Source organism: Centruroides sculpturatus, unplaced genomic scaffold (assembly GCF_000671375.1).
Source record: "Centruroides sculpturatus isolate CEXI.00-Female unplaced genomic scaffold, Cexi_2.0 scaffold13, whole genome shotgun sequence".
Taxonomy (NCBI): domain Eukaryota; kingdom Metazoa; phylum Arthropoda; class Arachnida; order Scorpiones; family Buthidae; genus Centruroides; species Centruroides sculpturatus.
In genome coordinates, this window is record NW_019384405.1 from 1,334,252 (window position 1) to 1,358,311 (window position 24,060).

Genomic DNA, 24,060 nt, shown 5'->3' on the forward strand with positions numbered 1-24,060 from the left:
TAGACAAATGCAAAACACTTCACATAGAAAAAGGAATCCTGAAGAAAGAAGATTTTGCACTTTGGAAATGGAGACATTATTGAATCCATGTAAGAGGGCGAGTTCTACAAGTATTTAGGATTCCAACAGGCCAAACTAACAGAACATACACAAATAAAGAAAAGATTAATTAAAGAATACCAAAGTAGGTTAAATGCTATTCTCATTACACAGTTAAATGGAAAACACACAGTTAAAGCAATAAACACATATGTCATTCCAGTAATAAACATGTATGTCATCCCGGTAATAAACACATATGTTATCCTTTTGGAGTTATACATTGGACTCACACAGATCTTGAGCAATTCCAAAGGAAAACAAGAACAACAGTTACTAAGCATAAACAACAACATCATCCTAAATCTGCCACAGAAAGATTAACCCTTCCACGTAAAGATGGCGGACGTGGCATAATTGACATAGTTAACCTTCACTACAAACAAATACAGTCACTGTGAGAGTTTTTCTATAAAAAGCAAGAAACATCACAGTTACATAAAACAGTATATAAAAAGCATAAACACCGTCAAGCAGTTGTGGGCACAAAAGGCACTCCATGGTAGGCATCCTTACGACCTGGCCCAGGATTTTGTTGACAAAACTGCATCAAACAGCTGGTTATATTGGGGATACCTCTTTGAGGAGACGGAAGGATTCATGATTGCCATACAAGATCAGGTCATAAATACTAAAAACTACAGAAAACACATCACTTCTGGTTGCAAGCTCTTGGCACAGACAGATTATTTACATAGACACAATCAAGTAGCAAATATAATACACCAAGAGCTTGCAAAGAAACACAAATTATTAGACATCCATAAACCATACTATAAATACATTCCACAGACAGTATTGGGAAAAAACAAGCACAAAATGTACTACAACAGAGCCACAATCACAGATAAAACATTTTACCACAACGGACCAGACATCACATTCATTGACAAACACAATAAAATCACATACATTATAGACATATCCATTCCAAACACTCACAATGTACAAAACATGCACTGAAAAAGTCAGTAAGTATACAGAACTTGCCCAGGAAATAAGGCATCTGTGGAAGATGGATAGGGTTCTTATTATACTTGTTGTTCTCTCCTCTACAGGTGTCATACCATACACATTACACAAAAGCCTGGGCACATTACAATTGAATACATGTCATATTATTAGGAAATTCCTGAATACAGACACTGACACAGTTTTTTAATTTTTGTTTTGTTTTGGTTACTATGCTTTGACTCTGGTCTGGCAGAGTACACTGCCACAGGTGTCAACTGAGTATAACTCACAGAACCCAACAATAATAATAATAATAATAATATGGTATAATGATTTATGTTAGAAACATTGCCAAAATTATTTTATAATCATGCTTAAATAATTAGCCAAAGATCTAAAGCTGGATCACTCATGGACTATAATTATGCTAATTATTAATAATCCAATTATATAATTTGATCTACTTTTAGGTGAAATTATATAATTGGATCATTTATAATTAACACAGCTATATCCTCTGAATAATATGGACTTCTTTGTTTAATTGGCTGTTGGGTTATAGTTTGTTTAACAAACATTAATTAAAAAAAAAATGATATATGAAATATTTAAAATGCATTGAATAAGAATCTAGATCTATNAAAAATAATAATTGTTATAATGTGTACTCCAAAATAGAATTTATGGACCAAACACATCCGTTGATTGGGCAATAGAGGGTCGTCGCCTTATTCCTTTATTGCCTCGGCTAGTTCCACAAACGGCTTTTACAGCAGTAGCAAATTCTGTTGCTAGTATTCAAGCTGCCAAAAATGCAACGATGCCTTTGCCAAGCGCTTCGGGAGTTAAAGAAGGTGATATATTTTAAATGTTTGTTATATAAAGTAATGCAATTTCAATTGTCAATAATCTTATGGATAAATAATCTGGCAGATTGTTTGGCAATACTAAGTCAGTTGGGTTGTTGTGTATGTTGTTATATATAATGTATTAATTTTTTAAAATTTATTTTATACTTTATATCAATAGCTACAATAAGGAAACTGAACACACTTTAATAGAGTCATTCAATTTATTACTTGGATTCTGAAAGGAACTACATGTATTCCATATGCTCACTACTCCATTGAACTCTCACCAACCCCTGTTTTTCTATTGTGTTGCCATATCAGCAGGCAAGCAAGAATGGGGTAGAGAACTCAATACTCAACATTACCACCCACCTTGAAGGCATAGTCTTCAAACTGTGTGAACAGGAGAGGAGGGACATGGATGCTTAAATACAAATTAAATTGAATGAGTTACAATCAAGGAAGCTTACATACATTGAACATAAAGTTGAATTAAATCATTAATCTGATAATTCTGTGGATAGAGAACGTAATTTGCAAACTGATCTCTTAAAAGTTCCTACAGCAGTTTTAAAAGTGACAACTTGGCCTGTGTATAGTAGTCATTCGATCAAGAAGACACTTGAGTGGTTGAGGATTCTTCTCTTTGATTAATACCAGCTATCCTGTCTTGATGTTGTTCCCTTCTTTTATCCACTTAGTTCATTGTTGTAAGGAGGACAAATATTCTGCATGCCATTTTTTCAGAATTGCTGTGTGACGCATTGAAGTAGCCACTATCTGGAAATTCTAGTCAGTTTAAGATGTTCCAAATCAGGTTCTGAAGTTGTGTTCTCCAATAAGGAAATGACCTGGAGTCAGTGCATCCAAGTCATAGATGTCACTTGTGATGGGTAAAGTGAACATGAATTCAGTGCATTCAAGTCATACAGGTCACTTGTGATGGGTAAAGTGAACATGAATTCAGGAAAGCTTTAATTTGAGTTAGTATTGTTGTCATTACAAATAATCTGAGTAATGTCAATGCAATGACTGTCCTGAGATGATATTTGACTGATTTTATTCCAGCCTTTCTCATACCACTAAAGTGCAGTGAACTTTGAGGAATGAAGTGCCATTGGATTATTTCCATTGTTAGAACAGTTGATAACTTATTGTTGAAGCTCATTATTTGCTCCCACAAAAATTTTTCCCATTGTCACTACAAATCTGCTGGAAGCGTTCTTCTGACAATGAATCTACTACAGGTTGCAGTAAATGCTTTGGTAGTGAGGTCACTCATCAATTCTAAGTGAGTAGCCTTTGTTGAGAAGCAGATGAAAAGTGCTACAAAGGCCTTGAGATGCTGGAAACCTCTTCCAGGTTTAGAGCAAAGTAAGAGTGGACCAGCATAGTCTACCCCTGAACGGATGAATAGCCTTGCTTACTGAACTGTATGTGCTGGAAAATTGGCCATCAGTTGTTCATTTGCTGATACTCTTTGTCTGAAACATGTTATGCACTTGTGTATGAATCTTCTAATTGTATCTTGTCCAAATAGAATCCAGTAATTTCTGTCGAAGAGATGTCAACAATAGCTGAGTACCTGCATGTAGAAGTCGATGATGCTCATATGCAATAATGAATTATGTAGGGTGATGATGTATCGGCAGGATGATTGGTTGTCTCTGGTTGAATTTCAATTCACTATTGTTAAGACAACCCCACCCTAAGAATGCCCCTTTCATCAAGAAATGGATGGAGAGACTGAAGACAGCTTTTTTTTGATATTTGCTCATTCTTGCTAAAACTGGTAATTTCATCATGAAATTCAATGTGTTGTATAATTCTGATTCACACAGAGAGCTTCTCTGAGCTGAACTGTGGAAAGCAAATCAGCATTTTTTTACCCTATTCCTAGTATTGTTGATGAATCTAAGACAGTATACAATCACATGATGAAGAGTAGACAATGATAAATATTTGTGTAAAAGTGAATCATCAATCTCGACACAAATAGCATGAATTTTTGCCCTTTTCCTGGAATGTTTAAATTAAATTCTGAAGAAATGCTTAAATTAAAACACATTTTTGTGTTTATTGTTTATTTCAATTTAAACATTTCTTGATTGTTAAAAGTATTAGTTCTTTTTAAAATGTAACAAATACCCAACTTCAATGTCATTATTATTTTAATAGAAAAAAAAGTAAACTATGAAATGGTTATTATCATGACTGTATTGCTTAAATAGCATTTTGCTGTGTATGTAACATAACAGAATTCTTATTTTTATATTAATATTTCAGATATTTATTAAACTGCTTTTTTTGGATTTTAGATTTCTCATTATTTCTAGTGCTTTCAGATTTATATAATTCATCCTCAGTGGCTTTATTTTAATGGTAAGTATTCAAAAATGATTCACTTATCAAAAATCACATTTAAGAAAATATCAGTCCATATTAGAAAACAGTCAAAAAGTAACATATAACAGAATACTTTTAGGCCAAGACTCCAATAGCGTAAAAACTCTTGTCATAAATACAGTTAATCACTTGACCATGATATTTTACACTGGAGCAAGTTGTAAAACAAGGGTAAAGAGAGTTGAGCAGTGTTCAACTTTTGACATGAATATGTCTGTAAAACGGTACCATCAACCAATTAGAAGTCAGTAGAGACTATGTCATTGTGACATTGTGTAAAAATTGGCAGGAAACGAGCTTTCATGTACGTTTTCTTATAGCTACTTAGAAAAGACCTAGAATAGATCTGGAAAGATTCATTGAAAACATTCAAAAGTATCTATGTATATATTACATGAGACATTCCAATTATAAGAATGGATGCTTAAAACAAGCGATGCAGATGGTCAAAGGAAAATCCTTCAATTTAGATGAGTATATAAAAAAGTTTAAATGCAGTATAGTATCTTAATAATATGATAATAAAATTAAATATATGAAAGTAAAGATATTATTTTTACTACATTTGTAATTATAGTACAGAAAATATCATAGAATATAATCATTATCTTTATATCAATATATCACGTATACAATCGTAACTTTGATAGTACCATCATCATAAAAACTGCTAGTGGAGACAGATCTTCACTACAATCTTCAACACAAATGCGAATAGGTCACGTGATTAAAAGTATTTACAATGAAGATTTTTACATTAGTGAAGTCTCATCCTAAAAGTATTCTGTTAAATGTTACTTTTTCACTATTTTCTAATGTGGAGTAGGAAATAATAGTATAAAGTGTATGAAAAGGCACTGTGTTTGGATCTTTTCTAGTTCTAATGTCCTGGATATGTTGGGCCTTACCTTTCACCACTCAATGACCCCATTGAGGACCTGGACAAACCCACAATGGACCTGGAAAAATGACCATTATAGTGCCCACTATGATGGCCATTTTATATACTGTGCGCGTGTGTGTGTGTGTATATATATATATACAGTGGGTGATAGGTTAACGAACATGATCTGTTCCAAGACTTTGTTTGCTATCTGAATTGTTCGTTAACCAATTATCAATTTACCATAGGTTTGTATCGGAATTTGATTAATTCGTTGTGGAGACCCCAAAAAATAAAAAATATATACTTTCTTACTACATTTATTTATACATAACGTATTTATACATATTTATTTATTTATACATAACATATTTATACATACGTGCATGTTTTTTTGTTTGTGGGAGTTAAATAATCTGTCAATGTCGATTGCTTTTCTCTCTTCAGGATTTTCAGAATTAATAGCATTGTAATTGTAGAGATCCCCAAGCCTATTAACCTCAACCTGGTTTGTATGCCATTCTATGACTGTTGATCCCCCATTTCTTCAAAAGATCTTTAATTAATAGCAGATATCAGCATTAATCCTCTTTTTCATAATAAAACATATCTCGCTGAGTTTCTTGGTGTTCATTCAAGAGTTCTTGGCATTCTTCTGTCGTCAGATCAGTTTCAGGTTCCATTATGAGCTCTTCAATGTTCTTTATTTCTCAGATATGATATTTGTTACTCCTTTAGCTGCTTGAGTGTTCTTAATTATACAGTATCTTTCTTAGATAAGATTGAACTGTGCCCTACTGTAGATTTGTTCAAGCCATACTGCCCAGCAATATCGGACATCTTCTGCCCACTCTCTACCTTTGCTATTATACTCTCACCTTTTGAAAATAAAAACCAATGCAAAACTTAACGAGTGCCTGCCCAACAGTCTCGTGAATATTATAAAAGAATTGTTTGTCAGAAAAATAAAAGGCTGGAATTACAAGGGAGTATTTGAAGGTTCGAGGAATACTATTTGATCAGTATATATCGGGTTGAGTGTCGACGTTGACATCTCCCGTGCTCCAAAAAGTTACCTGAAGATAAAGGAAAATCAATTGGTATTTGCTATTTCCGTCACTTCTTTTTATGTTTGTTCAGTGAAGTGTTCGTTGTCTGATCATAAAAATCTTTCACGAAAGTGTTCATTATCCAATTTGTTCGTTAATCGATCACCCACTGTATATATTAGTGCTCACTTGTCTTAGTGATACAGTTTATATTACCATTGAACGGTCTTGATTTTTGTAATATTTTTTGAATAATTACAAATTGTTGTGTAATATTATTGCAAGTCAAGTAAGCTCAAAATGTATATAGCATAAATTCAGCAAATAAATCAACACTTTAAGTGTGAGAAATTTTCAATATATCAGTATATTCAGTAAGAAATACATTATATACTGTATTGGCATTTACAGTACAGATTACCAAACAAATTTGAATTATGTTTTAAGATTATTGTTTTGCAGTGCAGCAAATTCAATCATCTTACAATTGTGTGCTTATATAAGGTAATATTATATAAATAGATACATAAATATAACAAGAATGACAAATTATCAACTAGTTATCGATTCTTTTGTAATGAATCTTTCTCTATAAATATATTGTTGTCCGAATCTTAAACTAATCTTAAACTAGAATTTTGAGCTAAGAATCTTGAGATCAACTAATATGCTACAACTTAAGGTAATAGAAACTGTCTGAATAGTCTGTAGAGAATTGGTGATTTACATTAATAAATCACTTGGTCAAATTTAAATATAGGATGTATGTTAAATTCTAATTAAATTAATTATATATTTTATATGTTATATTTGTAAAATTTCTTGAAATGATTGAGACATTCATCTATATAATTTTTGTGTTAAATTTTGAATAAAACATTTAAAAAAGTAATCAATTTTAAAAATATATTGATATTTATTGTTATTTTTAGGTGCTATTCCAACAACTAGCAGTGCCCCTCCTACTCCATCCAGAACCCCTACACCTACACAAACATGTAGAGTTTCATTACCAAGTTCAATTCCCTTAAAAACTACTTCAGTAAATGGAAACAACTCTGGAAATCTTACTGGTGGAATTATAACAAGACTACCTCAAGAAACAAATGGTAAATATTACATAATGTGTCTCCTAAAAATTTAGAAATTCAAGCAAATTTGAATTTTCTTAACTGTTATTGTCTGCTAACTATATATTCAGATACTTTAACTACTTTATTTAAAAAAAAAAAGATTTGTTTCTGTGGCAATGCATCCACAGACCACAAAGGCTGGAAAACCACGCCAACAGATGAAATGGACAATAGAAATGAACGAGTTTATCATCCAACTTTTATGGTGAAGTTGTTGTCTGTACACTGTCATGTTTGTTTTGAGTTTCGTGATGGTGTACATCATGAAACTCAAAACAAACATGAAAGCATACAGACAAAAACTACACCATAGATTTACACAACAATATCCTCACCTCACTGTCACTGAACAAAGGGTTGTCGATCAAAAAAGAACAATTATACACAACAACCTTATCCCACAAACAACACTTGAACTTATCAAACAACAGATTGCTGATCAAATACATCAACAGACAGAAACACTTAATATTAATGAAGATCACATAACCTGTCAGGATAATCCAGCAACAAGCATTGATAATAGCACACATACAACAATTACAACTAATGATACTATAGGCACTTCCTCATCCATCACTGATAACATAGACATAGAATTAGTTAATACACTCTCACTTATATTTCAGGAAACACTCACTAAATATACAGGTACAGATCCCACACAAAGACCACGAATACCGAAAATCAACACGTCAAAGGTAGTAGGAAAAACACTAAATTATGTAAACACTCACTTACTACCAAACTACATTCATTCAATTTCTACACTCTCAGACATTCATACATTAGTTTATGCTGGGGCAGTCACAGTAGTAACACACCATGGACTGAAAATACACTCACAGACAGACACACACAAAACACAATTCTATCACAAGCCTGCCTGGCAGAGAAGAATAGAAACACAAATAAATGACATTAGACAGCAATTAGGCAGGCTGACACAATACACTAAAAACAACATAACACCCAAATTAAAGAAACAACTCAAAAACATTTTCAAGAAAATCAAAACACACACAAAACACGAACATCACAACACACACATTACAGAATACATCGATACACTAAAACAAAAACTCGCAGCCAAAGCACGTAGACTCAAACGATACAAAACATGTACACTACGAAAACAACAAAATAAATTATTCACAAACAATGAAAAACTTTTCTACAGACAAATCAGTACCAAAACAAACACTGATACACAGCACAGTGGCACACCAACAGAAGAAGAACTCACAACTTATTGGTCTTCTCTTTGGTCCAATGCTGTTACACACAATGCTGATGCAGGCTGGATCAAGGAGGAGAACAGAAACTTGCATAACATACCAAGTATGCCCTGTGCTGAAATAAACATACACGACATTCGCTACGCTGTTAACAGAACACACAACTGGAAGACACCTGGTGTAGACAACATTCACAATTTCTGGTACAAAAAGTTTACATCACTGCACCAGGAACTAGCTAAACATCTAACACACATCATCATCAATCCACAAGACATGCCAAAATTTCTTACTCGGGGCATCACCTACATGAAACCTAAAAACAACAAAACCACAGACCCCACACAATACAGACCAATTACATGTCTTCCAACACTCTACAAATTATTGACATCCTGTATCACAAACAAAATATACAAACATGTTGAAGAACACGACATTCTTACAGAACAACAAAAAGGTTGCCGTAGAAATCACAGGGGATGCAAAGAACAGTTACTCATAGATTCAGTCATTCTACGGCAAGCACACAAACAACACAGAAACATACACATGGCATATATAGACTACAGAAAAGCATTCGACAGTGTTCCACACAGTTGGCTGCTACATATTCTACACATGTACAAAATACATCCATCACTCATTGCATTCTTCGAAAACACTATGCAGCACTGGAGAACAACACTACATCTCAGGGTTAGTAACACTTCCATACAAACAAACGAAATATTCATTAGGCGAGGAATTTTTCAAGGAGATTCCTTGAGTCCTCTCTGGTTCTGCCTAGCCCTGAATCCATTATCCAACATGTTAAACAACACGCAATACGGCTACAATATCAGACACGAAAAAACAACACAGTTTACACTCTCACATCTCATGTACATGGACGACATAAAACTTTATGCATCCACACAAAAACAACTTCATCAACTCCTACAAATCACACATTCATACACTAAGGACATACAAATGGAGTTTGGCCTAGACAAATGCAAAAAACTTCACATAGAAAAAGGAATCCTGAAGAAAGAAGATTTTGCACTTGGAAATGGAGACGTTATTGAATCCATGGAAGAGGGCGAGTTCTACAAGTATTTAGGATTCCAACAGGCCAAACTAACAGAACATACACAAATAAAGAAAAGATTAATTAAAGAATACCAAAGTAGGTTAAATGCTATTCTCATTACACAGTTAAATGGAAAACACACAGTTAAAGCAATAAACACATATGTCATTCCAGTAATAAACATGTATGTCATCCCGGTAATAAACACATATGTTATCCTTTTGGAGTTATACATTGGACTCACACAGATCTTGAGCAATTCCAAAGGAAAACAAGAACAACAGTTACTAAGCATAAACAACAACATCATCCTAAATCTGCCACAGAAAGATTAACCCTTCCACGTAAAGATGGCGGACGTGGCATAATTGACATAGTTAACCTTCACTACAAACAAATACAGTCACTGTGAGAGTTTTTCTATAAAAAGCAAGAAACATCACAGTTACATAAAACAGTATATAAAAAGCATAAACACCGTCAAGCAGTTGTGGGCACAAAAGGCACTCCATGGTAGGCATCCTTACGACCTGGCCCAGGATTTTGTTGACAAAACTGCATCAAACAGCTGGTTATATTGGGGATACCTCTTTGAGGAGACGGAAGGATTCATGATTGCCATACAAGATCAGGTCATAAATACTAAAAACTACAGAAAACACATCACTTCTGGTTGCAAGCTCTTGGCACAGACAGATTATTTACATAGACACAATCAAGTAGCAAATATAATACACCAAGAGCTTACAAAGAAACACAAATTATTAGACATCCATAAACCATACTATAAATACATTCCACAGACAGTATTGGGAAAAAACAAGCACAAAATGTACTACAACAGAGCCACAATCACAGATAAAACATTTTACCACAACGGACCAGACATCACATTCATTGACAAACACAATAAAATCACATACATTATAGACATATCCATTCCAAACACTCACAATGTACAAAACATGCACTGAAAAAGTCAGTAAGTATACAGAACTTGCCCAGGAAATAAGGCATCTGTGGAAGATGGATAGGGTTCTTATTATACTTGTTGTTCTCTCCTCTACAGGTGTCATACCATACACATTACACAAAAGCCTGGGCACATTACAATTGAATACATGTCATATTATTAGGAAATTCCTGAATACAGACACTGACACAGTTTTTTAATTTTTGTTTTGTTTTGGTTACTATGCTTTGACTCTGGTCTGGCAGAGTACACTGCCACAGGTGTCAACTGAGTATAACTCACAGAACCCAACAATAATAATAATAATAATAATATGGTATAATGATTTATGTTAGAAACATTGCCAAAATTATTTTATAATCATGCTTAAATAATTAGCCAAAGATCTAAAGCTGGATCACTCATGGACTATAATTATGCTAATTATTAATAATCCAATTATATAATTTGATCTACTTTTAGGTGAAATTATATAATTGGATCATTTATAATTAACACAGCTATATCCTCTGAATAATATGGACTTCTTTGTTTAATTGGCTGTTGGGTTATAGTTTGTTTAACAAACATTAATTAAAAAAAAAATGATATATGAAATATTTAAAATGCATTGAATAAGAATCTAGATAAATATTTATTTCATTGATTGAATTTTTCAGATTTTAACTGTATTATTATTAATTAATTAATAATAATATTAATACTTTATTAATTTTTTTAAAGAGGAGAATCAGAGTGAAGATTTTAATGGAAAAAAGCGAAAAAGATCTGCATCTTTAGACTCTGCATCATTACCAGAAAAGATTACTATATCTTCTAATCCTTTGGTATCAGATGAAAATCAAGCACCAGAAAAACCTGTAACTACTACAAATAATGGAATGTTATGCTCAAGTACACCAGTTACTACTCAAGCAACAATTACAAGGACTTTTGCTACAACACCTATTAGAATAACACTGCCTTCATCTCAAAAACAAAATGCTGCTGTCAGTTCATCAGCTATACCAAAAGTATGTTTACGTTTTCTTTTTCAAATTTCTTATAATTAATGTAACTATAAATAATATGTATTTAATCACTTGCTTTTAATTTACACTGTAATTAATTAATTTTAAGTAAATAGGGAAAAAATAAATAAAAAATAAACAGAAGAAAATTTATACAAACATTTCTGACAATCAAAATAACCAGAATTTAGTTGAATTTTTTATTAAAATGCACAAGTTCATGTAAAATATGCAGGTTTCATAAGTACAATAGTATCATGGCATTGTTTCTACTACAGTTTAACATTGAGGATAGTTTATTACTATTTTACTGTATGCTATTGACAGTGATAATGCCACAATATGCCACATAGATGATTTTACAATAAAAAGAATTATTGGGAGGCTATAAGCAGGCCTGCTTAAGAATCTGAATATGCCTGCATATCATTATATTTGGATTTTAGTCCAGATTTCAAAAACAGATGTTGGACATCAGCTAGGAAATGGATGTCTAAGAGTTACCATCCCTCAACAAGACCATTATTAACAGCATGTTGTAACAGAATAATTTCTGATAGACAGCTCTGTACATAGCTGTCTACGGCTACTGGTGTTCACAATGAACTGTCTACAGGAGACTTAGGCAAATGGACTTTTTGTCAGATGTCAGTATGTTGCACTCCATTGACTCATGTGAACAAAAGAGCTCATTTAAGATGAAGTCAAAAACATCAGCACTGATTTTGAATGAATGGGGCAACATTCTATTCACTGCAGAACTGTACCTGGACTGTTCTATTCACACTCCAGGTACTGTCTGTGAATGATTCTCATTTGATTAGAATCTGGAGAGAGCAGAGCAACTGATACAGTTCCATTAACATCACAGAAAGAGATCAGTTTGGAAGTGGTGATATTATCATCTGGCTTAAAATTATATGAATTCTGTAAATATCATATATGATATAATAATTTTGTTAAAAATGATTAAGTATTTGTGACATCAAATGTGTCTGTATTAATATTTAATTTAATAAAATTATTATTTATTAGATATTATTTAATATCAACAAATTAATTAGTTTCTAATAATTAACTTTACCATATAATTGCCCAATAATTTGGCATTTGGTTTGGTTTTTTATTTAATAAAACAGTGATGATGAAATCAAATTCTTCTTCATCAATAATCTTTCACTAAGAGCATCCATTCAGAAAATATAAAGATAGAATGAACTGATCATCATGTTTTTGCAAGAGAGCAAGCTTTTGCTTGTCTCTTTACCTCCTTGCAATAATATATAAAATTGAGGATATAGCCACTCAGTATATTCATTTCATTACTAAGTAATCAGTCTAGCTATTCATCATTTGTTTCTCTGTTTCTTGTTGTAAATAAACTTTAAAATTGAAGTGGTGGTGATGATAGAAGATAATCGTTATTGTTTTGTTTTGTGTTCAATAATGGAAAAGTCATCAATGGTTGCATTCAGTAGACTCAATGGTATCAGAGATATCTACTCTTTTACTTTTCTGTTCACATTCTCTACAGAAGCACTACTTCAGAACATGTGGAGTGTGTTGACATCATGTTTAATAGTGGACTTTATTTATGCTACCTTCGGTTATCTATAATTGATCAAAGATGGCAGTACTCACATAGCAAGTGAAGTATATATTATTTATGCATATGAAGGTGTGCATTACAGTATTAATCCACTCACAAAAATTTATTAGCAACTAAAAACATATATGTATGTAAAACAAAACTTTAAAAATGAATGTAATCTACTTTGTCAAATGTTTTCAAGTTTGCGGAAATGAGCAGAAGCTATTGAAGTGCCACTATTCATTCACACAAACTCATAATTCATCATTCAGCAGATTCATTGCCATTATGTAATAGATACTCCCATCATATCTCTGCTCAATTAAAACTATTGAGTCTTCTGAACGGTGCAAATTTTATCAATGTAATGTTAGGGTCATTGTTAAAATGGCTAAAATGCCTATTTTAATAATAGTTAGTTTTTGGATTTTGCAACACTAGAATTTTCTACCTTAGTTACTTAAAAATGGTGGATGATATGTTTTTCTTAAATATTCTTTACTAAATTATAGATTTATTTTAAAAGAGAGGAAAGCAGTTGAAACTCTCGTAACAAAATGCAAATACAGTCAGTTTATAATAATTTTTCATTTGTATTTAACAATGTGAATCAATATTAATATAAATAATTTTCTGCATTAACTTTTTCATTAATTTATTTAAGATATAATATCCCTTTAATTAATTTTGACATGAAATTATCATTAATATAAAAGATGATGTTGTACATTGTTTTTTCACATTTGCCGTAACAGATATTTAATATAATATGCTAAATATTGTGACTATTTCAGTTCTTTTTTTCTAATTTTAAATTGAATTATTAATGATGACATATTGTTTTTAAAATGTTAAATATTTAATGAAATTAAAAAACTATCTTTTTATGGTTCTAGTTTACTTTAACATGATTGTATTGATTAGCAGTTTTTATTAACTAATAAAGATTTAAAGAAAATATAAAATACTGAACTAACTTTCTTCTATCTCTTGGAGAATCAACACAGAAACAGAATTTACATACTAAAGCAGCTGCTTTAAAATTGGAATTAATAAACAATTCAGAACACTCTGTGACAGTGGATTTTGTAGCTTTAAAATTTAACTATTTACAGCACAGAATTAAATGAAAGTTACTTCCATCCACCATCCTAACATCAGAAGACTGGAAGATATGATTCTCACTCATTCCCGTAATCTTTGCTGGTAGCATAACATATAAATTGTTAAAACTGTCTAAGAATTTTCCTTTTAGAATACTGGTGATATATTTGCTCACACTAAGCAGCATGTTGTAACAATAGAGATAGATGTTAAAATAAATAGAAGTCATACATACTATTGGAGAAGTAAGGAGGCAATACTTTAATATACAAGGATTGATCAAATGAAACCCATTCGAGTAAATTTATTAAGACAAACAAAACAGTATATTCATCAGAGCAATTATTAAACAGAGCAATATATTCAAGGGCATTATTAAACAGAGCAATATACGAGGAAACGGGATTGCACTTTTGTTTGTTAAAAAAAAGTCACCATAGGCATTCAGATACACATCCCAGTGCTTGGAAAGTTGACGGATACTGTCTGCAAAGAACGACATTGGTTGGTCTTTGAACCATTGGGTGACTTTCGTTCCTTGGATTCCACATCGGAGCTAAAGCATTGTTCCTTAAAAGTTTTTTTTTAAAGATGGAAACAAATGAAATTCGCATGTTATAGATCAGAGGGTAGGAAAGGTGGTGCAGAACCTCCCAACCTTTTTGTGCTAAAGCATCCTTCAGTGTTCATAAAATTGCATCACATGATAGCATGAACAGTCGCTTATTCTTTATGGCTTTATGCAACTTGTCCAATGTTACATTGTAGCAGTTGATACTGATGCTCACATGAGGGTCTTCAAAGTCCACCAGCAAAGACCTTGCAATGTCAAAAAATGCAGTTGTCATAACCTTACAGACAGAGACCTGAGACTTGAATTTTTGTGTGTTGGTGAGCCAGGGTGTTTCCATTGCACACTTGCTCATCTACTGGTTGGCTGAAAGTGGTGGCACCACATTTTGACCTTGGATGGATTTCGATTAACTCTGACCCTATTTTTACTATTCTATGCCAAAAAGAAAATGTGCAAAACAACTGATCTTCTCTTTGCTTGTTCATTGGTATATGCTTTCATGCCAAATGTGACATCATTCCTCTTTCCTTGCACCAGAGCACATGGTATGGCATGAACAGGTTTCATTTGATCACCCCTAATATATTGGGACAACTGAACAAAATTTGAATAAGCTTATTGCAGAACATCAAAGAGACATATAGTACTGAGGAAGAATGACAGCTTTAGCATTTTAGATTCATGTGCAAATTACCAACCAAAATGGGACAAAATGAAACTTATTTATGGCACAAAATCAACTATTTTTATTCTTGACAGAGGCATTATGTACAAAAACATTCTAATGTGTGTAATGTTTCCACGTTCAAAACATTGAATATGCTATTATATTGACAAAAATATAATGTTTTTTATTTTATTTTATGAACATTTGCACCATTCAAACTCAAGTAGTTGAATTTGATTCATTTTAGAACAGTGTCAAGTGAAGAAGCTCAGGTTGTACATGAGCAAAAGTGCATTTAATTAATGAATTCGGTTATTTTAAAAAACTATTTAATATTATGATTATGTGAATTTTGTTTTTGTTAAACATAAAATATATATATTTTTAAACTTTGTTAATATATTTAATTGTAGAGAAAAATATTACTGAATGAATTCCAAATGTTTAGATTAAATATTTATATTAAAGTTAGTTTGATAGTTTAAGTTTATTTAATGAAAATATGTAAGTATTATATTGTGTTTTAACTGAAAATTTACAAGGAGTTTGAATTAAATTTAACTATTTTTACTTTTTTAGCAAGTTGTACTTCAACAACTTCAAACATCAAATGCTTCGACAACTGCAAATGTTTTTCAAAGATCCGTCAGTATTCCGGTTGTCAAAACCGTTTCTGCGACAGCAACTACAATAACTCAAAAGCAGTCGAAACAAACGGTGTCACCTTCTGTTCAAGGCACATTACTTTTAACAGGAAAAGTTTCAACTACAACAACAACAGGTTAGTTTATTGCATAAAGTAATACAAAAAGACAACATATCCCAAGGATTCTCTTCATTTGAAGCTATAGAGGTTTACTTAAAAATATATATAATTTTTCAAGTCTTTTTTTTTCCTCTCCTTTTTCAGACCAAAGAGGTAACAGTCAGTTAGCTCGAAGAAATAAAAAATCTTCTTAAGACATCATAAATAGATTATTAAAAAATTACCACAAAGTTAAAAAATTATCAAAATGCCAACCTTTTATTAGAGGCTACAGCTCTTTAACAATAAAAACTTTATGCAAAGTATTTTCTAATTATCTGAAAAGACCACCAGAAGCAGTTAAAAATGCTACAAGACACAGGAGATATTGTGAAAAATTTTTTAGCATCATTTTTATTGTGAAAGCACCATAGCCTCTAATAAAAGGTCAGCATTTTGATCATTTTTTAACTTTGTGGTAATTTTTTAACAATCTATTTATGATGTTTTAAGAATATTTTTTATTTCTTCAAGCTAATTGACTGTTACCTCTTTGGTCTGTGAAAAAAGGAGAGAAAAAAAAGACTCGAAAAATTATATATATTTTTATGTAAGTCTTTATAGCTTCAAAAGGTTAATTTAGTATTATTAAACACTATAAACATAACAGTTTTGTATGAAAAAAAATTCTTCTTTGATTTGAAATATTAAATTCTAAAATAAAATGTTAAAAATTTATATCTCATGAACAATACTTTATGATTAGAATGATATTAATCATAATTAATTTTGAAATAAGTTTAATAAATTTAGATTAATTATATTATTTTACTTATATAATAATAAATAAACTTTATTGATTTAGCTTTTTGTCTTTACAAGGAGGAAAGGAAGCAAACAAAATTCTGTAAATATACAAAACATAATATATATCTTATACAAAAACATAATGGATACATACTGTACATAAAACAATATATATTTAGTCACTTTTATAACTACTTAAAAGTGGTTTTTTGGACAAATAAATCAAAATGTTATGTCCTTTGAATCCAACACTCACCCAAATTCAAGAATATCTTAATATATATTTAATGACTGTAATAATTTAGCAGAAAAAGTCTTAACTTATGTGAAAGTTTAGATTTATATGTAACAAAAATCCAAAAAATCATTCAACTATTTTTTAATTGTAAATGGCTATATCCCTCAAAAGATGATTTCCTAAATTATTAATTTAGATGAGAGATGGTGCCTAACGTCTACCTCTAATACCAAATTACTTAACATCTAATCATTAATAATAGCATATTTATAAGCTGATTAATTATGGTGATCAATTGGTTGTGTATCAATGTTGTAGTGATATTGGACTACTCTTTCTCCCCAACTGTGGTCTTGTCAGTCCATGTCCAATCCCTTTACAAGCAGTCATAAAGGTAATAAGCAAATGTAGACAAAGGGGGAGGGGGTATCTAAACAAGGGTAGACAAAATCATAAAAAAAAAGGATGAGAAAAAGGCAGGAAAACGAGAGAGTAGGTGTGAGAGGATGGTAGAGGGAGTGAGGAGTGGTGAAGTGGTGGAGTTCGAAAGTGGGATTAAAGATTAAAGTGTTTTTTTTTTTGTGTTAAGATATTTGGTTGGTCCAGTTCAGTGCGAAGAACCGGCGGGACAGAATTCGTTAATTCAGATAGGATTCTCTACAAATGTATTGGGCTTTGGGAACTTTATTTCCACATTAATATTAATTTATTAAAAACTAATTTTCTTAAAATCACTTTCTGGTAAATCAAGAATTTCAAAACAAATGAAATACACTCATCAGAAGGTCAATAACTAAGGGTGATCTACCCAATTCAGATCTTATCAAGGATCCAGAAACTGAACTCCAGAAAGGTTCAACTATGGTTTTTAAATTTAAAAACCATAGTTGAACCTTTTCTAATTTTTCTACAATATTAATGATCCAAATTGGAAACATAAAGCTTATACTATTGAGTCATAAAGTGTAAGATAATTCTTAACAAAAGATAGTTTTTGTTAACAGTTTCATTATATTTGACAATTTCAATTTAGAATTTAGCAATAATTTTTTTGAAATGAAAGAAAAACAGTGTTTGATAAGAGAAATAATGCCCAAATATTTAAAATTTGATACCATTTCCAATTTTTTACTCAATAAATAGAAATTATTGGCTTTTCCAAATTTCTACAAAAATTTATTATTTTTGATTTAACTTCGTTAATTATCAACTTATTATTTTTACAATATTCAACTAGAATATTGAACTTCAATTGATGAGTAACAACAGAATTTGATAGCAAGAAAACATTGTCCGCAAACAAAAGACAGTAAACTCAATTTGTGAAGATAATGCTATACCCATAATTTATTTGTTTTTGTATAAATGCCAGAAGATTATTTGTGAAACAGATTAAAAAAGAATAGGACTTTGGCCTCCCCTGAGATAATCCTTTGTTTGATGCCCAAGAATAATAAAACATTTTAAATAATGCATATAGTGTTAGAAAATAGCTGTTTAAATAAATTAATAAACCTGATAGTTGGGCTGCCTTAAAGACATGTGACTCTTATTGGATTCCCTCAGCACTTGTTTTGGAGTACTGTTTGCATCTCAATGAGTTGTGTACCCATTAAAGGTCTTTCTCTTGTGGGTGCCAGGACATGAGGATATTGTTGGCAATGTAAGTACTGATTTAATGGTCAAACAGGATCTTTCATATCCCTTTGTAGAGCCCAAACCAGTTCTTACTATTTCTTGTGACACTTTCTTTAGAAATGTTAAAGATTGGACTACCTTCAATCAGTCTAAGTAGTGGAGATTAACAATTTGTTTAAAGCAGAGCAAGACTTTTTGTCTAGCCTGCTCACTAGGCAAACTAAATTTTTCCTGTCCTTTGACAAGAATTGTGTTTGGTTTAATAAACAAATTAGAAATACCTGACTTGTTGAGTTTCCACCATAAGATACCATAGTCTGTAGAGTCAAATTCTTTCATCAGATCAACAAATCTTACATATAACTTGTGGTATTTCATAGATATCAGTAAATGAATAATTTCATGTAAAATAATCATAACCAATGCTTTAATTTTTCAAAATGCTCCCTGACTAGGGATACAATACTGAAATTCTCTATCCAGAGATTCAGTTCACTAATATGAATTTCTAAACATATTAATTAAAGATATTGGTCTATAATTTGTTGGCAAAGACCTGAGAGCTTTCTATATGCGAATAATATAGTACTTTTGTGACACCATAGGATAAAGGTTAGGTTTATTAGTATCTTATTAACATTACAAGATTGTGTTTTTCTTTTACTTTGGTGTGTATGTATTAATTATTAAAATAATATATTTGATTTTTGTTATAATGACTGCTATAAATTCCAAACATAAGAAAAAAATAAAGATTTATTATGTTATAAATTAAAACCTTTTGAATTGATGACTGAAATTTTCAGTGCCTGTTTAGAAAACATTAAATATGAGAAATATTCTATTATTTGACATTATTTTTTGTGGAAGGTACTTACGATATTAGTAGAATGTGACATTTGAAGTAGAGTATAATATTTACATATATGAAAGAAAATTATATTGTACGTATCGTCTAATATGTGATCACTTAATTCATTTATTTATTATATATTAACAAATTTTGGGGATATTTTAGATATATATTTTATTTAAGAATTAATAATTAAGCTAAGGAATTTGTTGTGTCATTTTACTGTTCTTTATGCATTAAATTAAACAGTTTTCTCAACATTCAGAATTCTAAATATGAATTTTATTACTATTTTTAGGTCAGAGTCATCCATTGAACGTGCCTATTGCAACTGTAGGCACAATAGCAAGAACCCGTCCAAAAACTTTACCTCCGCCGAGACAATCTATAAGACCGAGAAGTAGCGTTTTGTCCATAAATCAAAACAGAATGCAATTTGTTGGGCAGAATTTTACAAGTCAGTTACCAACTCCAGTAGCCAAATCTTCATTACAAATTGGTACACCTATTCAAGTAAAACAAGTGTCTTCTGATGGAAGAACAGTTCAAATTCGACAAGAAGGAGGTTAGTTTATGAAAGAAATTTAGATTAAGATTTGTTTAATAATTATTATTTTACCATTTCTTAACTAAATATTTCTGTCACTATTTTATACATATTGTTCGACATATATAAAAACAAGTGTCTTCTGATGGAAGAACAGTTCAAATTCGACAAGAAGGAGGTTAGTTTATGAAAGAAATTTAGATTAAGATATGTTTAATAATTATTATTTTAATTATAATACAGAGTGCAAATTGGATTACAGGAATGATCGGATTTTCCTGTCTGAGTACACTATGATGTTTTTATATAAGATTTACGTAACTTTGTGTAACCTAGCAACCACATCCGGTTGCTAAGGGACGAGAGGAAGAAGATTCCTTCCCACTCTCTTTATTTTACTCCTGTTTCCGCATCCAGTCAACAAAATTTGAAAATTTTCTTCCTTTTTCTTCTTTAAACTTTCATAAAAATCGATAGAAATATAATAATAATTGAATATAAATAAAATCAAATTTTCCTAGAGAATTTCGAAATTTTATTTTCTTCGTAAATTTAATTNTTATTTTTTGTAAAGATACAAGAAATTATATTTTTTAATCAAAATTTCAGCTGTAATTCTGTGTAAAGTAATTGTGAACTGCATAAATTAATTTTTTGCTGCATTAGATTTAATGTCACTGTAAGTATCTCACAGTATCTGGGTAACTTAGTGGTATAAAATTATATATTGAGGGCTAATCAATTAAATACAGAGTGCTGAAAGAACCATCTGTATTTAATTAATTAATACACGTTTTTCACTGTCAAATTAATAAATTATGTAAGGCGTAAGGTATTTTTATATAAAATTCAGAATAACTACTTTCAAAAATGCTTTAATTTTAGAATTGTTTTAATGAGAAGTACATAATTTAAAGATATGTACAAGAAAAACAAAAAACCAAGTACAATAATAAGTAAAATTATACTTTGAAGCATATGTTTGAATATGCATATAGCAAATAATTATTCCCTATGTATTTAGAAAAATCTTAAACATGATTTTATTATTGTTAAAGTATGAAATTTATTTTATAGAACTGGTTATTTTTAAGGTGTAAAAATAGTGGCACAAGGATTACCTGTAGCAGCCAGTAAAATTTTGCCAAAACCATCCACTTCTCCCATCGTTATGGTGTCTTCGACTCAAGGTTCTAATGCGTCTAAATTTTCAGCCTCTTCAACAGGTGAGCATGTTATTTTTATTACTAATAACTTTTCTTGTGGACATTATGAATCTTATAATTGTCAAAGATAACTTTTGATTTAGACATTGACTTTAAAAGAATATGCCTGCTTGGTTATCTATTTATTTCTTTCATTTTTTTAAATAAATTTTTAAAATATTTTATCTAGGATTACTTAAATACAGCTGTCCCTTGATAATCCAACAGGAAGGGGTGTCGGATTACCAAAAGTGATTACATATTTGGCATTGTTTTGCTGTAGTAGCCTATTCCCTACTCCAATTGTTCGAACAGAACTGCTCACGGAAAACACACAAAATGTGTGTCATTGTGTAAGAATTGGGTGGGGAGATTCACGTCACGACATGCTTCTGTGCAAGCAGACACAACATGGACGGGTACCTTGACGGGAGGTGCGTCGGACTACTGAGCATGTCGGATTACAAAACGTCGGACTATCAAGGGACAGCTGTATATTATAGTGAATCTAGAAAGAAATTTATGTAAAGCAAATTCAAAATCTTGCACATTTCTGAGAACATCATCAACATACTTTCAAATCATATACAGTAGAGCATTGATTATCCGAACGTCAATCAACCAAAACGCCAATTAACTGAAAGCTTTCCAGTCGGCAAATTTAAATTTCCACTAGTGCTGTGGCACTGCAATATTTGGCTATGTCTTAGGCTACTCCGATATTATTTTTGTTGCTGTGTATGTTTTAGCTGGCAGCACTGGTGTGACCACGAGAAGATATTTAAGGATGTGCCAGGATTTGAATGAATTTCAACAAATGGATAGATTAGTATATTTTTCGTACATAATCGGTTATCCGAAAAAGCAATTTTCCAAACAACTCCAGTCCCCAATTGATTTGGATAATTGATGCTCTACTGTACTATGAACATAAGTATAAAAAACATTGCAAAGCCCAATATGTATATAGAAACATGATTGCCTAAATAAGCGAGCTGTAACTTTGCTAATTTTTAATAATTAACACTAAGTAATTTGCTACTAGTGGTAGACATTAGGTGCCATCTCTTAACTAAATTAATAATTATAATTTTAATAATTTATTAAATAATTTAGAACCATCTAGAAGAAAGTAACTGATTTGGGGCCAGGCTCGAACCAGCAATCTACACTTGCTGTGTGGTCCGCTTGCCAGTTGCACCACTTGGACCCGGTGCAAGCCTTTGCTTCCAGATTATTTAAATTTAGATATAACCTTTCACGGTTAATCACAGCACTGACTGGGGATAACTTCTACGCCCATGGCCTAAATATAATTCCACAACGGCATTCAGCCAGCTTACATTTTACTCAGTGAGGTATATATATATATATACAGTAGAGCATTGATTATCCAACTCAATTTTCTATTGTTAAAAATTATTTCTTTATTTTTCACAAAACAAATACAGTACTGTACTGTATATTGAAAAATATTAAAAAAATATATACAGTATTCGGGTTACATATTTTACATAAAGTAGGCCTATACATTAGAAAAAGAAGTCCAAAATTTATATTTCCGATGAAAACAGATTCCGATTCGGCACAATGCACAGTCCTCAGAAAAATCCACACAAAATAAACAACCACTTATTATTAGAAAAATAAGTCACGTTTAAATACTGGCCTCCCTTTCATGGCCAAGCCAGTGTTGCCAGCTAAAACACACAAAAATTTAACAAAAATAATATTAAAGTAGCCAAGACATAGCCAAATATTGTAGCGCCACATCACTAATGGACATTTGAATTTGCCGACTAGAATGCGGTTGGTTAACCATGTGACGGTTGATTGGGGGTCAGATAATTGATGCTATACTGTATATATATATATATATCCCCAGCTCCAGGTCTGGGTGGCGCAAGCGGCAAGCAGACCACACAGCAAGTGGAGGCTGCAGGTTCAAGCCCAGCCCTGAATCAATTCTTTTCTTCCAGGTGGTTTTAAATTATTTAATAAGTTACTGTATTAAAATTATAATTATTGATTTAGTTAAGAGATGGCACCTAACATCTACCTCTAGTAGCAAATTACTTAGTATTAATTATTAAAAATTAGCAAAGTTACTCGATTATTTAGGTGATTGTTTGGTGATGTTTCCATATACAATGAAATTCATTTATTTTAGTATATATTCTAATAAATATTTGATTAACAAATCCAAACAATTTTATTTTAAATTATTAAGTTTATAAATAAATGCTGCCAATTTGATGACAGTATATTAAACTCTTGTAACAACAACCCTTAACTCAATTTAATTAATTAATACCAAATGATCGGCCAAATTATCTGGCTATTTTTGGGCTATGTTAATGATTAGTTACTAATTAATTTGACTAGAGGTAGTTGGATATGCCACTATCTCTTTGTAATTT

The 24,060-nt window shown here is 31.3% G+C and overlaps 1 protein-coding gene across 5 annotated transcripts in view; it reads left to right on the top strand.

Moving 5' to 3' along the window:
- The window catches only part of LOC111618835 (BRCA2-interacting transcriptional repressor EMSY-like), a 77,576-nt gene that overhangs the window by 37,755 nt on the left and 15,761 nt on the right, over positions 1-24,060 (top strand). For all 5 annotated transcript variants that reach the window (XM_023360432.1, XM_023360430.1, XM_023360434.1 and 2 more), the window contains exons 5-10: positions 1,732-1,907; positions 7,175-7,351; positions 11,385-11,674; positions 16,187-16,388; positions 20,187-20,453; positions 21,530-21,661. In XM_023360432.1, the coding sequence (XP_023216200.1) occupies positions 1,732-1,907; positions 7,175-7,351; positions 11,385-11,674; positions 16,187-16,388; positions 20,187-20,453; positions 21,530-21,661 (1,244 nt within the window). The remainder of the gene's footprint in view (positions 1-1,731; positions 1,908-7,174; positions 7,352-11,384; positions 11,675-16,186; positions 16,389-20,186; positions 20,454-21,529; positions 21,662-24,060) is intronic.